Below are 20,583 nucleotides of genomic sequence, written 5' to 3'. Positions count from 1 at the left end.
TGATGTTCGGTATAAAATCCATTTAGATACGTATCACTTTCATATGTCGCCATCTTGCTTTTTCCTCTCTTTTGTCTGTTTCGGAGAGTTTTGAATAATGCTGTCTCGCTCTTACCCAGATCAATTTTGGTCACTAGCGCGCTCTTTATTTCACTTTTTCGATTTTAGAGAGTATTTAAAGGGAGAAATTTTATATTTATGATGGTGTACCATGCGAGTATGTAAAATCTAAACCTTTTTTTCCTATAACTAGTGGCTTGTTTCATTTCCTTCAAAATTTGTACCTAGTTCTCTATTTCTTTAGTGTACCAGTTAGTGAAATATGGAAGAAAGGTCTTCAACTGAGGAGTCCTGTCCAGAAAAGCAGGCAGCCATCTGTCCCGTGGCCGATTGCCAGGTTGTTGTGAAGCACACCCACTTGCTGCGCCACATGATCAGCGAACACTTGGATCCGCGGCCGCGAACTTTGCCCTTTCAACTGCGCCTGCGCGAAGTGACCAGTGGCCAGCGCACCCTGCTGATGCTCACCTATCGCCAGCTGATCGTCGATCATGACCAATGTCTGGCCGTGCTAAACTGGAGTGCCGATTCGCCCTTTGACCTGATGGAACCGCAGTTGGATCTGCCGCCCTGCCACCAAGGTTTGACCTACCATCTGCCCATTCTGGTGATGGTCTGTCGCACCACCTGGAAGGCTCTGCTGAAGCAGGACGACGAAAAGGTGACCCCGAACTCCAGAGATTTAACCTCGGAATGGGGCACTGTCTATCTGCTCTGGCTCGTCTCACCCCACACCCGACGAGCCATCTATGCAAATCTGGCTGTTTTGAATAGCCAGCTGCAGGGCATCGTGCGAAGGAATCGCCGACGGATCCAGAATTTTGCCAGCCGGATGCCCATCAGCCGCTTTATCAACGGACTGGATCCCTTCTTCGTCAGCCTCAACGAGGATCAGCTGGACGAGCTGTGCGATGGCGACGGCGATCACTCATCGGTGTTCCTGGAGGTCACCATCGAGGGTGAGGGACAGTAAAAATCACTTCTTCAAATGAAAAACCATATATATTTAATTATTACAAAATTTTCATGGACATGTAATACTACATTTTTAGTTTAAATTAGTCTTCTTTATCATACCAAAAATTCCAAATCGAAAATAATAAATTACTTGACATGTTTTAAGGCTGGCATTCTAATTTCTTTGTCAGGCTTATAAAAATATTTTTAAAAATAATCTGTAGTGACAATATTGTGTTTTTAATATTTGCAAATATATGCAAATTATCGCCAAGCAGGCAAAAAGTAATCAACAACTTTCGAGTGTCCCTGAACCCTTGCGGCTCATCTCTTTCAGTTGTGGCCATGTGGTTAATAAGTTCAAGCCAATCTGGACTGGCACCTTGGCACAAATTTGGCATCGGTTTATGGCCGGGCTCGCATTATTGATTCCGCTTTGCCAACTTTATTGCCCCTTTTTCTGCCTGATTTTTTTCCGAGGGCATCACTGTTTTTATGGCCCAAACAGACACCGGATTCCTTGAAGCTGCAAATGTGCCATAAATTGTTGTCCTTTATGTTTTTATGTCCTGGCAGTCAGTCGACAGGATGGCCGCAGAAGGGAGATCAAATCAGATCCGATCCAAGTTGGGAGTTTTAAGTGATTTTCCATGTCCTCGTTGGGGTTACGTGAACGAGCAGCTAAGCCAGAGATTTTGGTCATTGAAATTGTTGCTAATAGATATAGAATATCTTACTATATAATACTTTTTAATAGACTTCTGTTTAATCCAGAACTGGTATTTAGTACTTGCCTTCGAAAGCACATTTCCCAATGAAAAACTAATCGCAAAGAGTAGAAATCAGACACAGGATAATGCTAAATATCCAACTACAATAGTTACCAGGCAACCAAAGGTGAGTTGGGTGAGGAAAATGGAGAAAATCTATGGAATTTTTCCCCCCTCCTCCTCTTAAGTAGCCAAAGAGCTAGCTGCAAAAACGAAATACAAAAAAAGTGGAGCAAATAAAATGGGGAAAAGGAACGAGAGTAGACAATGGCAACTGCCGGGATGTGGGCTACTGCTACTTGAGATCCCAATATAACGCGACGACATGTTTACGATGCATTTGTATCTGGGCATAGCACCCCCACCTTTCCCCAGCCTCATCTTCATGTTTTGTGTGCTCACATGTTGGCATTTTCATTGAGCAGCGGGGATGGATAAAAAAAAAATAGAATGAAGGGAAATGAAGGGAAAAAAGAATCAGTAAAGTCGGCGCAAGGATTTCAAATTCCCATTCCATCCATTCACCAAAACCTCTGACTGTCCGTCCAGCTGTCCGTAACTCTGTCCGTAAGTCTGTCCGTCCGTCTGTTTCCATACGTGTGCGTGCTCCAAAATCGAGAAACATCCCTTGGGTGGGGCAACAACGACAACGATGAGGACACATAAAGGCTAAATTGGACCTGAATGTGCGCCGTGGAAGACATTGGCCGGCCAATGGACAAACACTCAAGTCATTTATCCCACCTCCAGCATCCCCCTCCCTAAAAATACTTGGATATCTGGCCACCGCCGAAGCCTATTGAATTGGAAAACTCAATGGATATAACCATTCAATTGCGTCCTACAAGTGTATAATTACGCCTCGAAACGGAAAGGTGGGAGTCCACCGAGCCCGGCTATTTGGATATGGCCCATCTCAATCCCGAACCGAATCCGTTGCCACATCTCCTGCCACCCAGAACGTGTTAACACGAAGGCTGAAACGTGTGCTCTTGGCCAAGTGAGTGGAAGCCATCAGGGCGAGTCGTGCCGCCTGTCAAAAGTTTTTGTTTCTATTCTGTTTCTGATTCTGATTCCCTTTCCCAGCAATGATAGTTTTTCGGGTGGCCAAAGGACCAAGGTCAAGTATGATACAATTTTTTAAGTGTTTTACAAAAAAAACTTTTAATAACCATAGGTTATAATAATCTTAACTTTAACTGACTAGAATAAAATAATTTAATTCACTTGGAATAATGCAAAATATATATTTTAAAATATAATTAACATATATTATCATTTTTTAATATTTGGAAAATAATATTTTTACTGGGTATTTCAAAAAGGTATACCTCAAAAACCTAGTAACTTCATAGTTTCGGCTATACCTTTTTGTTGCAGTCAAATGTGGAGATGTTTGGAAAACAGACTCGCCATTTCTGGACAACTCTGGCCGAGATGAAGACGCCATTCTGCCCCGGAGGGTCCAACAGTCCAACAAAAGGACAAACTGAAGACAGACATACAGATACAGATACAGAAAACGGGGGATTGTCAAGTGGGCAGCTGGCCTAAAAGGTTGTTCCAACTAAATGAGGGAGCTTCAAGGTTGTGCCTGTGGGCCACATGAGCTAAGCTCGAGTGTGAGTGAGATCTTTACCCTCGAAAAATGATTTTCTTCGGACATGGGTTTACCAACTTGAAAGGCACTGGTTGAAAATTAACAAGAGTCCTGTGATCATATTGGGTAAAAATAATCAATAAGTGGAAGACAAATTTTTTGGTCATAATTCACACACACTAAAGAAAAATATATTTTATATATGTTATATAATAAAATTGATTTAGAAATGCTATTATTATTATAGTATTATACGATATATTATTATTATGATAGAATTTGGTCTACAAGTATATGTGAAAAATCTATCTGGGTAATACTTTATATATATATATTTATATTGAAATATATATAATCATCCATAAGAGCCCCAAAATTTCTTTCTGTGCACCAAAAAGTGGACTGGTTGAAGTTCGTCATCGAGGACTGGCATAATTGCTGGACAGAATTCACATGGAAGGTGCACTTGAGCGGAGTGCTCATTAATGGTAGATGCTCCATAGTTCGACTCGATGACACGGTCGAAGGCATTTAAAGCGATATCCCCCCACCACCAAACCTTTTGAACTTCGAACTTAATGCACATTTAAATGCTGGCACTTGGTCGCAGTCTGTTTGGCCAACTTTTCTGCTGACTTTTTAGACTAAAAGTCAAATATTTCATTTGGAAATTCCTAGCGACGAGGCGAGAATGAAATGTGAAAATTTCACCCACTCACACACACACATAGAGATGCGACTCCCCCATTTTTCTAACCCTGAGAAGGCCACCCGAAAAACCGCCCACTTTGGCGGCTGCTTAAAAACTATAAATTAAGTTTACAACTTTTCCGCAGAAACTTTCTCTTTTTTTTTGTATTCTCCTCACAGCTACTGTTATTTTCGCTGTTCTATCACAGTGTGACAAAATGGCATTGTCAGCCCGGAATTGGAATCTCCGTCGCCGTTTCTCCATTTCTCCGTATCTCTGGCTTTCTCCATTTCTCCAACTCTCGCCATCTCTCCATCTCTACCAAATGTATGTCAAGTGTTACCAAAAGCAACTTTGACATCCATCATTTGGCATCTGTGGCACTTGTTGACCTTTGTTTGCAACACGACACAAACAAGACTGCGAAGAGAAAGTCGGGTGGAAAATAGAGGTGAAAATTGGGGAGTGCTAGGTGCAAAAAGGGGGGGGGGGGGGGGTTTGAGTTCTCATTCCACCTGACAGCTAATCAAAATGTCGCACAAAGTTCATTAACAACATTTTCCAGTCAATTGTCTTGTCAAGCGAGAGAGCAGGGGGAAAACTCTGGCAAATAGAGAGGAAAACCTGAGACAGCTAGCACATTTCTGCAGCTATGTATTTATGTTTGCACCTGCCGGGGGAGGGGATGGGGCATGAGCCCACCCACTTACCACCCACAACCCCCCTTTCCAAGTCGTTGAGGTCGGCGGCTCACTTTATTAACAACTTGGCATAAAGTTGTTTGTCTTTCACCTCGGCGTGTCGATGACATCACAGTGAGGAAATGGCACAGGAAAATCGAGAGGGGGGGGGGGGGGTGTATCCTCCAGAAGGTGGAGTGCAAATTTATTGCCAGGCAAATCAAGTAAACTTAACGAACTGCCCCAAAGGCACAGACCCACAGACAGCCGTCATCTGGTTGGCCAAAAATTAGAATTTCAGGTGAGAGCCATTTCCGGGAAAAGTATAAATACCTAGATGGGCTGCACGAATTTTAATTTTCATAAATAAAATAAAATATTTATTTTAATAAAGACGCTAAAAACAAACCGAAGAACTTTAAAGCCTGTATACCCACAAAAAGAGAGACCCAAAAAACTTTAAGAACTGTATAGCCCCCAAAATAGACTATACTTAACTTGATTATATTTGAAATGTTTCGATGCCAAGCAATATGATTTCTCCAGAACTATAGCAAATATTTCTTTAGCTAAGCTAGTTTTCCCCAAAGACGAAGCCAACAACATATACACCATTCTCATGGCATTTTCTCCATTTCCAAATTGAATTTTCGCAACGGTTAGGAACTAACCGTCGGCCAAGGGTGTAAAAATCAATCAAACAAAACGGACTGACACTTGGACAGACGATTAAAGGAAATGCGGAGCGGGAAAAGCTCGGGGAAACTCGATATGCAAGTAAACGAAAACCAGACTTTGGGCAAGACAGATGGAAAACCTTATGGATGGGCTGGGAAAGTTGGAAAATGCTGGGAAATAAGAGGGGATTCTGTCATTGTTTCGGTCAAACGCACAACAACAGAGCGTTAAATTCACACAAAACGAGCAAAGATGAGTCCGATTTTGATTCGGCACCCAAGTCCTTGGGAAGCCATTCAAGCAGATCCTAGAAATAGTTCGACAAAAAACTGCGACAATGGCAAATTTTGAGAACTTGTGCAAGGGATTTTAATTTCTTAATAATTTTTTCTATATATACCATTTTTAATTAAAATGTTCCTATCATAATAGCACATAAAACTTAAGTTTTTTAGAACTTAAAATGCAAAACATTGCGTTTCGTTGAGTCCACAATACAGACTTTGTATTCAAATTACTTGGCAACTGATTTCGTAATTGACAGGGAAAAAATCGTATAAAAACGGGAAAGCGGTGGAGTTTGTAAAACTGATTAACGCAGTTTTCCTCCCTTTTTTTTGCAGCACTTAGCCACTTTTAAAGGCAAAGAGAATGGAGGACGTGTGTGTGTGTGAGTGTGTGAGTTAGACCAATATTTTTATGCAGGCCATTAGCAGCATAGATTATTTTTGCATATCAAATGGCCAAAAGGAGTTTTTCCGCACGCCGCCCTTCCGCTTTTCACCCGGCCTTCCACCCGCTTTTCCCCATTTTCCACAGCACTCCAGCCGAGTGAATGAATCCTTCAGAGCGGAGGACACGCACAAAAGCGCAAGCAAGGCAAACAGGTCAAGGATATTATGCATATGTGAGTAGGCAAAACGAAACAAAGGGGGTGAGTGGGTGGTCGAATGGGTGGCTGGATGGGTGGTTAGTGGGTGGTGCATGGGTGGTGCACGGGTGGTGCTGCAAGGAGACCCTCATTTTGGCTGCCATTGTCACCAACAGTCGTCTGCTGCAGCGTCATCTTCATCTACATCGTCATTGTTGTTCGCCACTCGAAAGTCGCACAAATGAACGCGTAATTGTTTGCACATGAATACATTGAGTAAATATTTGCAAACACATTCAGCATTCCACCCACACCCAAACGCCCACCACCGCCCACCACCCATCTATACCCGTCACGTTTTCCTCGATTTTCCTCCGATTTTCCCCCGATTTTGCAGCCGGCTTTCTCCTCGCTTTTCCTCGACTGCATCCTGAGCCCGGCTGAGCCATCATCATTTGCATGCCGGGGCAAAAGACTTGAATTGCATTGCCAAGTCAAAGAAGGCCTTAATCTGCTTACCTTGCCTCGGTGACATTTCTTTTCACAAAAAAACACCCCCCCTCCCCCCAAAAACCCCCATGCAAAACCAGCCGGGAAAATGGAAAATCGCTGGAAAAGTTGCTTAGCTTGGCAGGGCTTTGCTTTAATTACGGCGTCCCCGACTTTGAGAGCATAAACAAATTGCAAATTGTTTATGGCATGCAAATTAATCAAATCTCTTTCTCAATTAAGCCTGCAAGCCAAGAAGCCGGAACCGAAGGAATTGCAATGGGAGTGGAGTGGAAATAAAGATGAGAAAATATGGAAGTCGGATAGGCAAGTGAATCGACAGATGGCCTGGGAAAACTGAAAAACATCGGAAAATGGGAAAAATTGTCCAGAGAATGCTTGCTTTCTTCTACCTCTCTTTCAAGTGTTTACAGAAAAATGGATACTCAGTAAATACAATTCAACAAATTAAAGATTGGTTTTGAATTGGTTAATAGTATCACAACCTTTTAAAAAATCACAATACCTAATTGTCTATAATATTAAAATAAATACAAATTAAATAAAAATAGTTGTAGATGACCAGGGAAAAAGAGGGTTTTTTCAATACACCCCCTAATCTCCACCCAATTTTATGGACATGATCAAGTCGACTTTTTGAGAAGCGCCGAGAGGGGCGCTAAGCGTTGTCGTTTTGCCGTTAAATATTTTATGATTTTGAATGGCCCTTAAGTGAATATTTGCAGTGGGTTTGGAAAAATGGGAAAAATTTTCCAGAGATTGCTTGCTTTCTTTTACCTCTCCTTCAAGTGTTTACAGAAAAATGGATATTCAATAAATTCAATTCAACAAATTAAAGGTTGGTTGTGAATTGGTTAATAGTATCACAACCTTTTTTAAAAATTACAACACCTCATTGTCTATAATATTAAAATAAAATACAAATACTTGTAGATGGCCGAGGAAAAAGAAACACAATGGAAAATAGGATAAATATTCCGGGGAATGCTTGCCATTTTTTATCTCTCTTTTAAGTGTGTACAAAAAAATGGATTCTCAGTAAATAAAATATTTTTTAATTGTTAGTTATTAATAATACCTCATTACCCATAAATGAAAATAAAAAACGTATAGTTTCCATTACAAAAGCTGACCATCGATGATCCAGAAAAGAACGATTCGCTGCGCAATTTCACTCACATGCAATTAAATTCGCCCAACTCAGTAATTTGGAGCTGGGAAGTTTCCATTTCGCAGCCCGAGGGGAGCCAACTCATGTAATTGAGTGTAAACTTGTCAGAGCATTTATTTAATGCCTAATCAAGTGATGTATAACACATGACTTACCCACTTCGCCACCTTCAATGGACCGGGCTGCCATGGGTTAAAAGCTCTGATGGGTTAAGGGTGATTCGGGTTTTCCGGGGGGAGCGGGGCGAAAAGAGGGTTAGGTTAAAGTGTCAGTTGTAGCTTGTCAAAGTTGTGTTGTCCAATTAGCATAATTTCTTGTCTCAACTTTAGCCCAGATGCAACAGATACGGATGCGAAAGTATCTACGACACATCTAAATTGCCGGATGCCCGGAATTCGCTTAAAGTTCCCATTAAATCATTACAAAAACTTCTCCCTGGGCGGGATGCCATTTTCTGCCCAGATGGATTCCCTCATTAAAGAATAAATTGTAATTATTTTAGATGGCCCAGCAGAACAATTAATCATTGGGATCTTGTTGGGATTATGGGTGTGTGGCGAGTGTGGATGAGTCAAGTGTCTGTGGACTATCTAAAACAGTTATATGTTGAAGTTTTCTGGCTCTAGACATAAGGATTCTCTTTAATAGATACAACAGATTCATGACATTTAATAGTGGTTTTATAGCTTAATACGAATTAAATGATTTCTGTTTTTAAAGATCTTTAAAATATGTTTAAAAATGTATAATAATGGATTTTATATCTTACACAGATCTTAAAAATTATACCAATTGTTATTATTATTTCAAAATCATTTTAGAAGTTTTAAGGTCTGACAGCTAGAAATGATTTGATTTTGAAAATCCTTTCTCAGTCCCCGTTTTAAGAATGTTTCTCACCACCACCCCCTGCACAATTAGTGGCCATTAGCGATTTTAGGCAGGCGAAAGAGAAAAATCAACAGCTGGCGAAGAGAGAGCCAAGGTCGTTCGCCGGAAGGGCGCTCTTCGGTGTGGGGAAAATCGCTGGGAAAACTCACCACTGTAACGAGGATTTTCCGAGGCGACGACGAGGGCAGCGCACGAGGCTTTTCCGTGCGGCATTCAGTCTCACGTTGAACTCTGCTGCTGTTTGTTGTCAGCCGGCTGGTGAATTGACCCCAGAACACAGAAGCCATCCGATTTGGCCAACGGAGCCACTCAGCCAGCCGAAGGACGAAGGACTAAGGACCACGACCACCACAATTCGCGACGTGTTGTTAAAGACCAGAAGCCAGAGACCAGAAACCAGAGACCTCTCTGGCCCTCAAAAGTGTCCTGTGATCGCGTGACGATAATTGCTTGTGTCTCGTGCTTAAATAAATAGAAAACTCTGGAAAAAAAGAAAAAAAAAACCAAAAACAACAGTGAAGTTCGCTGATCTCTGTGCGCGCTTTTCCATTATTTTCGACTTTTTTTTTTGTTTTTGTTTTGTTTGCCGGCATCGAGCACACACCCACATACACACGCAGTGATAATGATGGTGATGAAAATTCAATAACAAGTGAATGCAACAAATGCGCATGAAATGAAAAATTTGTCCACACAAGTGTGAAAAACCGAAAAGTAAAAATCAGATAAAACTGAGATAATCAGCGAGCGAGCGAGGCGAAGCCAAAAACCCAATCAACCAAATAAGCTGAGGGGAAAAGTGCTCAGAGAACGGTTAGTAAACACAAATTGTTTGTTTTCGTGGCTTTTTCGTGTGTTTGCCTTGAATCGAGGACTATTTTCTTAGTGGCTGATAAACATGGAAAGGCGAAAAAGGCCAATGGGAGTGTGTTTTTTCAATACGCCCCCTAATCTCCACCCATTTTATGCACATGATCAAGTCGACTTTTTGAGAAGCGCCGAGAGGGGCGCTAAACGTTGTCGCTTTGCCGTTAAATATTTTATGATTTTGAATGGCACTTAAGTGAATATTTGCAGTGCGTTTGGAAGCTGCTTTTGGAATAAATATTTTGAAGATAAAGACGTAATTTAATAAAATGTGCGTGGGTATTATATAAGGAATATTGGGGAACAAATTGAAAAAAGTAGATTGAATAGATTTAAAATTATTTTGGTATTGATTATTATGATTGGTATTTATTTTGATTTGAGTTTTGTATTTAAGACATATTTATATAAGTTAGTTTTTATTCTTAAGCTTAACATCATAAGCCATGAATGGTTTGTTTTTATTCCTGACCTTTTTTTTATAAAAAATCCAAGTTTCTAAGATACGGAAATAGTCGAAACAAGAGTAATCTCCCAGAGAACTACAAAAAAAAACTGGATATGTTAGGTTGAGTATATGTAAATATTGGATAACACTTACCCGAATGGCAGGACGAACTTTCGCTTTACCAAAATTATTAGCAAGCTGTCAATGGCTTTGCTCCCTTAATGATAAATTCCTCCTCGAACAAGTGTTGGTCAAGGGTCCGTCTCTTTATCTGGGGAACCCAAACGATGACAGTTCATTTTCCGAAGCTGCCAGGCTAATCAATTCCGGCACCAGACCCCCAAGATAAGCAGTTGTAAATCAGGCATTCATAAATAAGGAATTGTGGAAAATAAGTGACTCCATCAGGCAGTGAAAACTATCCTCACTCCCGGTTCTCGGCCCGGAAAGTGTGACAAAGCGGCGGAGGCCAGGACAGGACAAGGACCTACATGATTTATAAGGCACATTAAATTGAATATTCAACATAATGTAGCATTTAAATGACCCACGCACAGCGCAGAGAGCAGGGAAATGTATATATATTATATGGAAAAGTGGCAAAAGTCGGCCTTGAAGGTCATCGCAGCGGTTTCCCAAGGAGGCAAGGAAGCTGTCTTTATGGCTGACTTTTTGGCATATTGTTTAAATGCGAAAATCGCTTAAAGTTTCGCCAGCGATTGAATTTCTTTTGCAAGGAGTGGAGGCTCTTCCACAAAAAAAATGGCAAAAATATTCGCACACTTTGCGTGCGCGTGTGTGTGTGTGGGGCAAAGTAATTTACCAACACAGGGGCAGCGAAAGCATCATAAATCACACGTTCTGCCCAACTACAACTACAGAAAGTGACACTCGCTGGGGGCGGTAAGGCGGTGGGGGCGCGGTGCGTTACGTGTCCAGGTCAAATGTCAAAAGTCAGCCAATTTGGGCAACATTTTGACAGACACTGCGCTTAGCCGCCGGCGGGCTGTTCATCATTGTGCAACACTGCCAACCGATTATCGCAAGAGCGCGATGAGTCACTCCAAAGGCACATCCCCTGAGGATTACCCGAGGTTCGGAGGCCCTTCCATCACCAGGGATTTCTTGAATTCACCAACGAAAGGGAATTTCTGGGCCGCTTTACAGGTGAAAGTTTATTGGAGAAGACATGCTTTCTCTTAAGACTAAGTGTTGGTAAGCGACGCTATTTCAGCTTCAATGAAACTAGCCTTCAAATATAATCAAAACTGTATGCTAACGTATTAGCATAAAGAGTTTTCAAACAAAAGTTTATATTTAAATAAAATGAGAAAAGTTTCCTAACTAGAATTAAAATTCAATCCACTGTTAAAACATTATTATCATTCATTTCAGTTATCACACTGTCAACATAATTGATATTTCAACTTTTTTGCTGGAGAATTTCATTAGCAAGTTAAAAGAGTTTTGCCAATCACTAAAACTTTTAGTGTTGATATTCCAGCAGCGATAACTTTGTTTAGTATTTATTAGTCATCAATTCTAAAAAGCTGAAAGTGTGTGAACTAAATTATAAAGTTATATAATTTTCGGGATTTTAAGAGCTTATTATTCTTGGAATACATATAAAAGCATCAAAATTTCCCATTAACTTTTGAGGGACTCTGGTATGGCCCATAATTCCTTTGCCAACCCAAGATAATCACTCCATGCCAACCCCTTGACCCGCAAATCATATTTCCCGGCCGTGGATTTATGGGCTGCCTTTCTCTAGCTCTCTCTCTCTCTGGGAAAATGTATGGCTCTGGGTTAACAAGATGTTTATAAAAATGATATTACGATTTACCTAACCCACACGAGGACACGCACAATGTGTGAAATGAAGAATGTAGGGAATGGGGGCCTTTGAGGATCCAAGGCCATTAGACAACGCATTAATCTAATCATATGAGTTCCTCTGTGTCCCAAAAATCATGAACTCAAAAATGGTGGCCCAAAAAAAAAAACAAGAAAACATTTGCAAGTTGATTTATAAGCGCGCTGATGTCAGTTACGTGCAAAATGGCAGCAAGTTTTTGGCCCCCGCACGCACTCAACAATGTTGCGAGCATGGGTTAAGCGAGAGGGGCTAAAAAGGGGGAGGCAGGTGGGGCGGGCTTTTGTGTTCGAGGGGTGAAAGGTTACCAGCGGGGATTTGCCAGAGTCGGAGCCAAAAGCAAAAGCATTGCGCAAATTGCTTGCAACACTTTTTGTGCCATTCACCCCTCTACTTTCTCTGCTGCTTTCCCCTTGGCTGCCTTGGCTTTTATAAATCGTTTAGACACCAGCACCATTCCCTGATTTTTCCACCCACCTGAATAACAACAGAAAAGCGGTGGCGACAAGCCACCGGAGTCAAAAGAAGCCCGAAAAACAGGAAGCCACTCCCGGTCCCGTTCCCATACCCGCATGCCCTTTGACCCCGCAGCCCTCCATTTTCCAGGCGCCACTCAAAACACATCCATCAACAGCGTATTTATATGCGAGGCAAAAGGTTAAAGGTGTTTTCTTTTTTTTTTTTTGCCTCCTTTTCTCTGGATACAGAGAATCCAGAGCCCAGAATCCGGGAGAAGAAGGCTCCTAATTGTCAGGACTTTGCTTTCAGCTTCAGCTTGTTTGGCCCCTTGCATACTTTTGTGCGCTCGTCGCGTAATGAAGATAATTGCTGCTAAGCGGATCCTGCAGGATTTCTGAGACACCTCCGCATTCTCACACCTCCGGAAAAGCCTTCACCCCCCGGCCATTCATAAAATCTACAATGTTTCTGGCGGGGATTTCCCCTTTTAAGAAGGCAAAGCCGGAGTCCCAGCTACCATTTGCTTAATTTTCATTTAGACCTTGTTAATTTCGAAGCCTTTTCTTCATTAACCGAAATATAATGTTAATGGCTATTAGTTTTAATTTACGTGGCAAGGAATATTTTTTTTAATATTTATATAATTAGGTAAACATATTTTTTGTCACTAAAGTAAATTATAGTAATAGGTAGATAACTAAATGTTTTTAGTGACTTCCATGTATTTTTGTTAAGTTTGCCTAATTTTCATTTAAACCTTGTTAATTTCAACGCATTTTCTTCGTTAACCAAAATATAATAGCTAGAACTATTTTTAAATATTTTAAAATTAAGTGCTTATGTTTCTTATCACATCTGTGTATTTTTGTTACGTTTGTTTATTTTAATTTACACCTTTCTAGTAGTTTACCTGGCTAGGAATATTTTTTTTCATAGTTTTAATCACCTATTTTATTATTATACGTAATCCTGTTCGAGCTTTTAGGTAATTAATTATTTTCAACGGCTTGCATTTACTTTTTGTTAATTTTTGCAGGCAGGCAGTGGAAAACAACTTTTAAGTTTTCCCAAGTTCTTAAGACAGCCATTCTTGATAACTCGGTTATTAACTCAGTGTTAACTTCAGTTTTCCACAAGTTTGCGGAATTTCAGTTTCCCAAACAGTGCTCTGAAAACTGCCAGAAATTAAGGATACCAATTTTAAATGTTCGCTAAGCCCTGTTTAAGAATTCACATAGCTGCAGCTGGCGTTTTACTATTTTATTTCCCTAAACCTCCTCCTTTTTTTTTTAGTTGCTTACTCATTTCGCCGTTTTTAATTTGCCCGGGACGCAGGCTTTCCTCTTGGAACAGCATCTCTGGTTGCTTTTAGCGAGGAGGACCTGCATTAATTAAATTCTTTCAGGTGTTAAAAGGTGTTGAGTCTGCAGCTATTGTTGGTGCAGGAGTAGAGGGGCTGGGAAGGTGGCTAATTGGTAAATGCTCTCAAGTGCCCCGGCTAACGAGGCGTATGCGTAATGCGAAGAAAGTCGGAAGAGGCTGTGTTTCCATCCAATCAGTGGAGCAACATTTCCACCATGGATCACTATTTGAGCTCTGCTAATCTCAAGCATAAATCCTTGTTGATTTGCTTTGCATACATTAGGATTTCGAAGAGAAAAAATTAAAAAACAGTCGCAAAATTATTGCGACAGACGTTAACATTTATGACCAAAAGCAGGTAATTGTTTTCTTTTTTCACTTTCACATTTCTTCCCATTTTCCCCTGCCTATTTTCTACTTTATTTTTTGCTTCATTTGTTTTGCTGTTTTCAGTCTTCTGCCCTCCCGTTTGTTGGCATAAATTTATTGTGTTCGCCCGCCTCACGCATTTGCATAAATATTTTAATTTGCATTTCAACGAACATGAAAAGCGAAGCGAAGCCAAGCCTTAAAATCCATGTACCCAGAAAATAAATACAAGTTTATGTACAAGACTGAAAACTGAATGAAAAAATAATAATCGCTGGCAAGCTATATGTAATCAAAGAGTTACAAACTATCTAGTGATTTTATTTATATATTTTCATTTGCGCCCACATCAAAGCGACATTTGTATGCAAATTTGGATGGTTGGGCGAAAAAAAATTGTTATAAGAATCATATTTCCTGTTAGAATTGAATTTGCTTTAGGGGCATTCAAATTGGAATTCAATTTATCGGTTTGCCTGTGAATAAATATATTTTTTTTTCTGTTGAAGTGGGTAATTTTAGAGGAACAATTAATTTTGTAGCCAGCACTTCAATTAAACTTTTAAATCACAATCCCGGTTTTTTTGTCTTACCCAAAAACTTGTTTGCCATTCGCAAGTCAGTTGGTTCAATATTGACTTTTTTAAGACTTTTGCTGTGTGGCTCCGAAAATCCATAGATCGGTAGAACTTTGGCCAGGACATTGCGCATACGACACGTAGTCCCGTGAAAGTTTTCAGATTCCTATCATAGCACAAAAAAAGAAAAGGGGGTTTTGGGGCAGGGATAACAGTAGGGACAACAAAAAACTAAACAAACAGCCCTCGCACAGGCAAATATGTTTTCATTTTCTCATATCTCCGGCAACACACGACGAAAAGAGGACTCCTCTTTCTGTGTATGAGGGAAAACTTTCCATTTCAAAATATTTTCTTAGCAAGCTTCTCATTGCTGCCGCTCCTTTCAGAGATAGTAGAAAAATAAAACGAAAAAAAAAAACGAAAACGAAAAATCCTAGAGATCCAAACAAGACCTGCAAAAAGCTGCACACAAAAACTAGGCACAAAAACAAGTCTCGTCTGCAGATGTTTTGTGGCGAAAAGCCGAAATCCAGGCTCTTTTTGCGGCTCTCACATTTCGCTGCGCCCGGTAGCTGGATCAATAATTGAATTTCGTCAGGCAATTTGCATATCTGCCAGAGCCCCAGTCGATAAAACAGTTTGCACAACAATGCCACCGAACACAGGACAATTGCACTAAATTAACGCAATTATTGCCAGATATGCAGCCGTAGATCCCCAGCAAAAGGAATTGTTAATGCGACTACAAGGTAAATAAGTTGCCCGATTTAACTGGCCCATAATTGGGGAACAAAAGGTACTTGCTTTTGGCAAATATGTCACGCCTCCCGGAAATACATATACCATATATGTATAACTACCCAATGCAATATTCATTATGCCTTCGTTTGGACTTTCAATTTCAATTCGCATTATTTCAACTGCCCCCAAGTAATTTACAACAATGCAATTGCATACTTAAACAATGCTTCGGCTGCCATGGTTGTGCAATTATTCGTTGAAATATTACATTTAATTACATTAATTCCATGACTCCCAGGTACAATGCATTTTCAACTTTTAATTAGGTTTCTGCTTCTCATGAAATGAAATCACACATTTCAATTATTCAAACAGTGAACTAAACTGCAAAATCAGTCTGGGTCAGAAATTAATTGCCAGAAATTAGGCAGATTACCTTTAAGCCTTTTCCACACACACACAAAAAAATACTTCCTTTGTTAAGCAAAGAATTCCAACCAACGACTTTCACAGAAATTCTCAATCCTTTGGCAATAAAATTAGCATAGCCAGCGGTCCCAAAAGTATTTCCTAGAAATTAACCAGCATACCGCAACGTTTTCGCAACAATTGAAAAGTACTTCAATGTGGGTTCTTTGTTGTGAGCCAAAAAAAAAACACGCATAATTCAATCAGCTGGGACCAAAGGTCCCAAGGAGCACAATCACTTTATTAGCCATATCCACATGCCCATAGAAGGAGGGGCACACCGAGTAATGGCCATCAAATTTGAAGATTCGATGCGGCAAAAGCGCTTTTCATTCTATTTTTTTTTTCTTCTTTGGCCTGGGGGTCTGTTTATCGATAGATAATATATTTATATTTAAATAACACTTCATCATGTGGACGCTGCGTATGCGTAATATTGTTTGCTTTCATGTTTGGCCCAAGTCAAGGCCGGAAAAAGGAAAGCCCATGGAGCATCGACTTATAAATAAACTTGATCCATTGCACAGGGCACACCGACATGATATAGGCACACACAATTTGCCCCGACTCGACTGTCGAGTGCGATAAATTTTGGGCTTATGATTTTATCCCTTTTTACAGCCTACCCAGGCTTTCCCAGGCCAGGGAAACGCGAAAAGCAAACGCGAGGCATTTCCAAGTCAATTCCTCAGTTTCATTTTCATTCCAATTGTGGGTGGGCCTTCACTGGGCTTTCCCCTGGCTCACCCCCCAGTTTTTGGGTGGTTTTTCCTGGCCACTCATGCATGAAACAGCGCTTCAGGAACAGACAAAACCGAGAGACATCGCATTGTCTGCCGCTGAAGAATAAATAAACTACTCGTAACAACAATAAGCGGAGCAAGTCAAGCAAATTACGCACACACAGCGACAACAAATAAGTTTATTCGGTTAACTTTGGCCGCAAAACTAGCGAACTGGTCTTAAAATGCTCTTGGACAAAAAATAAACCCTACTTTTCAGCATTACATGCATAAATAACCATTAACGGAAACTCAAATTGGCCCACAAAATAGCTAAAGAATGGAATAGAATTAACGCAAAATATAGAAAAAAATAGGAAAAGAAAACGGATATTCGATTCGGCTTCTTGAAAATGATTTAGCCCCAAGAATTGCCTCCTTTGAGATGAACTCGAGTGGAAGAGCAACTTTGCGGATGGAATTATCTCCCATGAAGATGTAATTGATAAATGGGTGGATGTGGTGGGGCCAGGCAATGGAAATGGCAATGGAAATGCGATATACTAAGCCCAAACGATTGCACAAGAGGCCCCGGAGAAAGGTCTTTGGTTTTGTGGTCCCTGAATTACACCGCACTCGTTAAAGTCTGCAAGAGACCCCAATAGAATTTCCACACAAATACGCAGATACTCGAGAACTTTGTAATTAAATGAAAAACTTTTAAAGCAGGATTTAGTGCAACATGTGCTCAAGAATACTAACCAAGAAACTATCTAACTGGAGATAACAATAATATATATAAATTACTTATCTAAAAAATCTTTAGCACTCATAAGGTGTGCATAGAAGACCACTCAACAATAGTTCTCCAACTCAACAACAACTACTCGATGGTTTTTCACAATAGTTTGGCAATTATTGCAAGCACATTAACCTTTCAACCCCAAATTGTTGGTTTAGTTGTCAAGTGTTTACACAACAGGTAACCCCTCCAATTATTCCAATGGAATTAACTCAACAACATAAACTCAACTCAACAATTCAACAATAGTTCAACAACCGCTCTGTTTTTTTTTTTGCTATGACAGCAATCAAATAGAAATAAGTGCGCCACATTACCCAACCAATTCGAAGGAGGACCCCTAAGCATTCAGGACAATAAAAACGCCAACAATTGCTGGGTTATTTATATATACATATAGCCACTTGGGCTTTTGATTCGCTCACACTTGATCACTTAACGAGGCACGGATAATTCCCCACTCAATGAATCTCGAGCAGCAACAGCAACTTATCCGCAGATCATCTCAATGGGTATTACCTACTTACACACGCACATGTAAATAGACGGCTGTGTGTGTGGGTGTCCTGGTCCTTGAGCATAAAAGTGTGTGTGTGTGTGTGTGTGTGTGTGTGTAATTATGTGCTACATCATCTTTTATGGGGGCTCAAACAACAAGGGGGCCATGCATCATTTTCTTTGCCGCTTCCTCTTAATCTTTTTGCGTTCTTTTTTTATTGTCAAGTGTATCAAACGGAATATTGCCACGCCCCGGGCCGGCGAGCCGCCCCCGCTTTTGGCCCCTTATTGCAACCACTATGTCTCTCGTTTGTTTGTGTTTAATCTCGTTTTAATGCCGTCGAGCATCATCGTAAAAATTATTACATTAAATGTCAACGCAAAAGAGAGAAAGAACGCAAGGAATGAAAGAGCACTGACACACATGCCTGGGTACAGAGAGAGAAATATCTGTCAGTTTGGATTTTTGAAGAATTTTTAAATATTTGTGTTTAACAAGTTAGTAGGAGAAGACACAGAAGTTTCTAGAGGCTTAATGCCTCTAAAAAACAAAGGTGTCTAAATGTATGCTACGAAAAATGTGATTTGTTTTTTAAAGCTTAATTTCTGAACTCTCTTTATAATATTAAGCTAAAGAGAAATCTGTTTGAATTTGTAGTATTTTTAAATATTTGTATTTTGCAAGTTATTAGAGGATTCACTGCTGGTTAAATGCCTCCAAAAATAAAAGTGTCTAAAAGTATGCTACGAAAAATATTTGCTGCATTTCTGTACTCTCCTTATAATATTTATGTACTAAGTTCAAATTATTTCGTTTTTAATGTTCCTACAAATATATTTAAGCTACACTTTTCTCTCTGTGTCTATGAAGAAAGTAAAATGAGCGGAGAAATGGAAGGCAACAACGGGAGGAAGAAAGATATGGGTGGATAGAGCAGGTTCGCTGAAGACGGTGAAGGTCTGTTGGTTTAAGAGGGTCGTTATTATTAAATTTTACACACGCACACACACACACACAAACCCTCAGACAACAATAAAGTGTGCGAGTGTATGGCCAAAACACACACACACACACACAACCCACACACCCACACTTACTTACAAACAATGTATACGCCACTAAAATTCAATTTTTACGAGCATAATATGTTTCAATGGCAACACACACACAGTGACAAAGAAGCCTTACACACACAAACACACCGTGACACACCTTCATTTAAGGTCTCCTTTTGTCTTTGTCTTTGTCTCAGCCTCAATTTCACCGCCCACCACCCATTACCACCCACCACAATCATTTTGGCAACTGCTTTTTATGTGTGTCGCACATTATTAAATGAATTCAAGCGCGGAAAATTGCCAGCCTGCCACGCCCACCGCCCACCGCCCACTTTTGTCAATAACCTTAGCGATTTAAGTAACAAATCAAGTCCATATCAGATGGCATGCAAATTGCTTTCAAAATATTAAAAGACAAATAAACAGCTAAGGAAAACAACAGCCGCACTTTCCATAAATTTTCACTCCTACTTATCATTGAAAAATGAGCTCATTAAATAAATAAATATTGATATTAACCCTTTGTGATTTCAAACCATTTCTAAAGGTGCCTAAATATAGGCAACAAAATATTTTGAAAAAGAAAGTCCTACTTTTTCCTGCATACTTTTAGGTGTCTTACATAAACACACCCTTTTATTGTAAAGTAAATGTTCTCCTCCCTGTATTTTTTCAAATAATTGTGAGTTGTTTTGTAAATAGATCATCATTTGTATTTTCCATGACAGCCTTTGGTGATATGTTGTTATTCTGAATGTGATAAATGACCTGATTGTGCCAACACAAGACTGCAACTTACAAGACAGGCAGACAATGGTCTCTACTTATCCTATTTATAGGTACTTTCCTCTCCAACCAGAAGACAGCATTTTCCCGTCTGATTCACTTCCGCAGTGCAAAGTGCAAAGTGCATGGTGCATAGTGCATAGTTCTTGGCTGATTCGAATGTTGACACGTTCTAACACTTCTCCTGCTCCTTTTTCCTGGTCCTATTCCAGCTTATTATCTCAAGTCCTTTGCCATTTCCATACGATGAAATGTAACTAATGAGGCGTATAATCATTGTTATGTCAACAGTTTTGCTGCCTTTTGACAAACGGCACACACACACACACCAGAAAGAGACGGCCTCACACGCTGCGAAAGAGAGGGCAATACAAAGTGTGAGCAAGACGAGAAGTGCAAATTTTTGGGGCGTTACTGAATGTAATCTTCCTGCACATGTCAATATAAATAGGCGGCGAAGGAAAAGCGATGGGTGTTGGGGAAACTTCATCATTACATTGTGAAAAGTGGCTAAAAAAAATATATGTATGTATGAAAAAAAGGAAAAGGAGCAAACCCCCCCCACACACAAGTACATGACACATGCTTTGACGTAATTGCTGTGTAGGAAATAAGCAATTTGAGAGATCATTAAAAAGTTGAAGCGACAAAATAAAAATCCCCACT

The 20,583-nt window shown here is 40.1% G+C and overlaps 2 protein-coding genes across 2 annotated transcripts in view; both read left to right on the top strand.

Moving 5' to 3' along the window:
• The first annotated feature begins 266 nt into the window (after positions 1–266).
• Positions 267–1,080, top strand: LOC108016710 (uncharacterized). The gene has a single exon (XM_017083437.4). The coding sequence runs from the start codon at positions 323–325 to the stop codon at positions 1,031–1,033; it is 711 nt and encodes a 236-aa protein (XP_016938926.2). The 5' UTR covers positions 267–322; the 3' UTR covers positions 1,034–1,080.
• Positions 1,081–9,104: 8,024 nt separating this feature from the next.
• LOC108016561 (uncharacterized) overlaps positions 9,105–20,583 on the top strand; it is an 82,364-nt gene continuing 70,885 nt past the window's right edge. The window contains exon 1 of the mRNA XM_036820626.3: positions 9,105–9,692. The gene's annotated coding sequence lies outside the window, so the exon portion shown is untranslated. The remainder of the gene's footprint in view (positions 9,693–20,583) is intronic.

Source organism: Drosophila suzukii, chromosome X (genome assembly GCF_043229965.1).
Source record: "Drosophila suzukii chromosome X, CBGP_Dsuzu_IsoJpt1.0, whole genome shotgun sequence".
Classification (NCBI taxonomy): domain Eukaryota; kingdom Metazoa; phylum Arthropoda; class Insecta; order Diptera; family Drosophilidae; genus Drosophila; species Drosophila suzukii.
Note: the sequence above shows the minus strand (reverse complement) of the source record. Positions and strands in the feature narration are given on the sequence as shown.

Coding starts and splice junctions, on each gene's coding strand:
- LOC108016710 (XM_017083437.4), top strand. CDS start 323: ATGGAAGAAAGGTCTTCAACTGAGGAGTCCTGTCCAGAAAAGCAGGCA.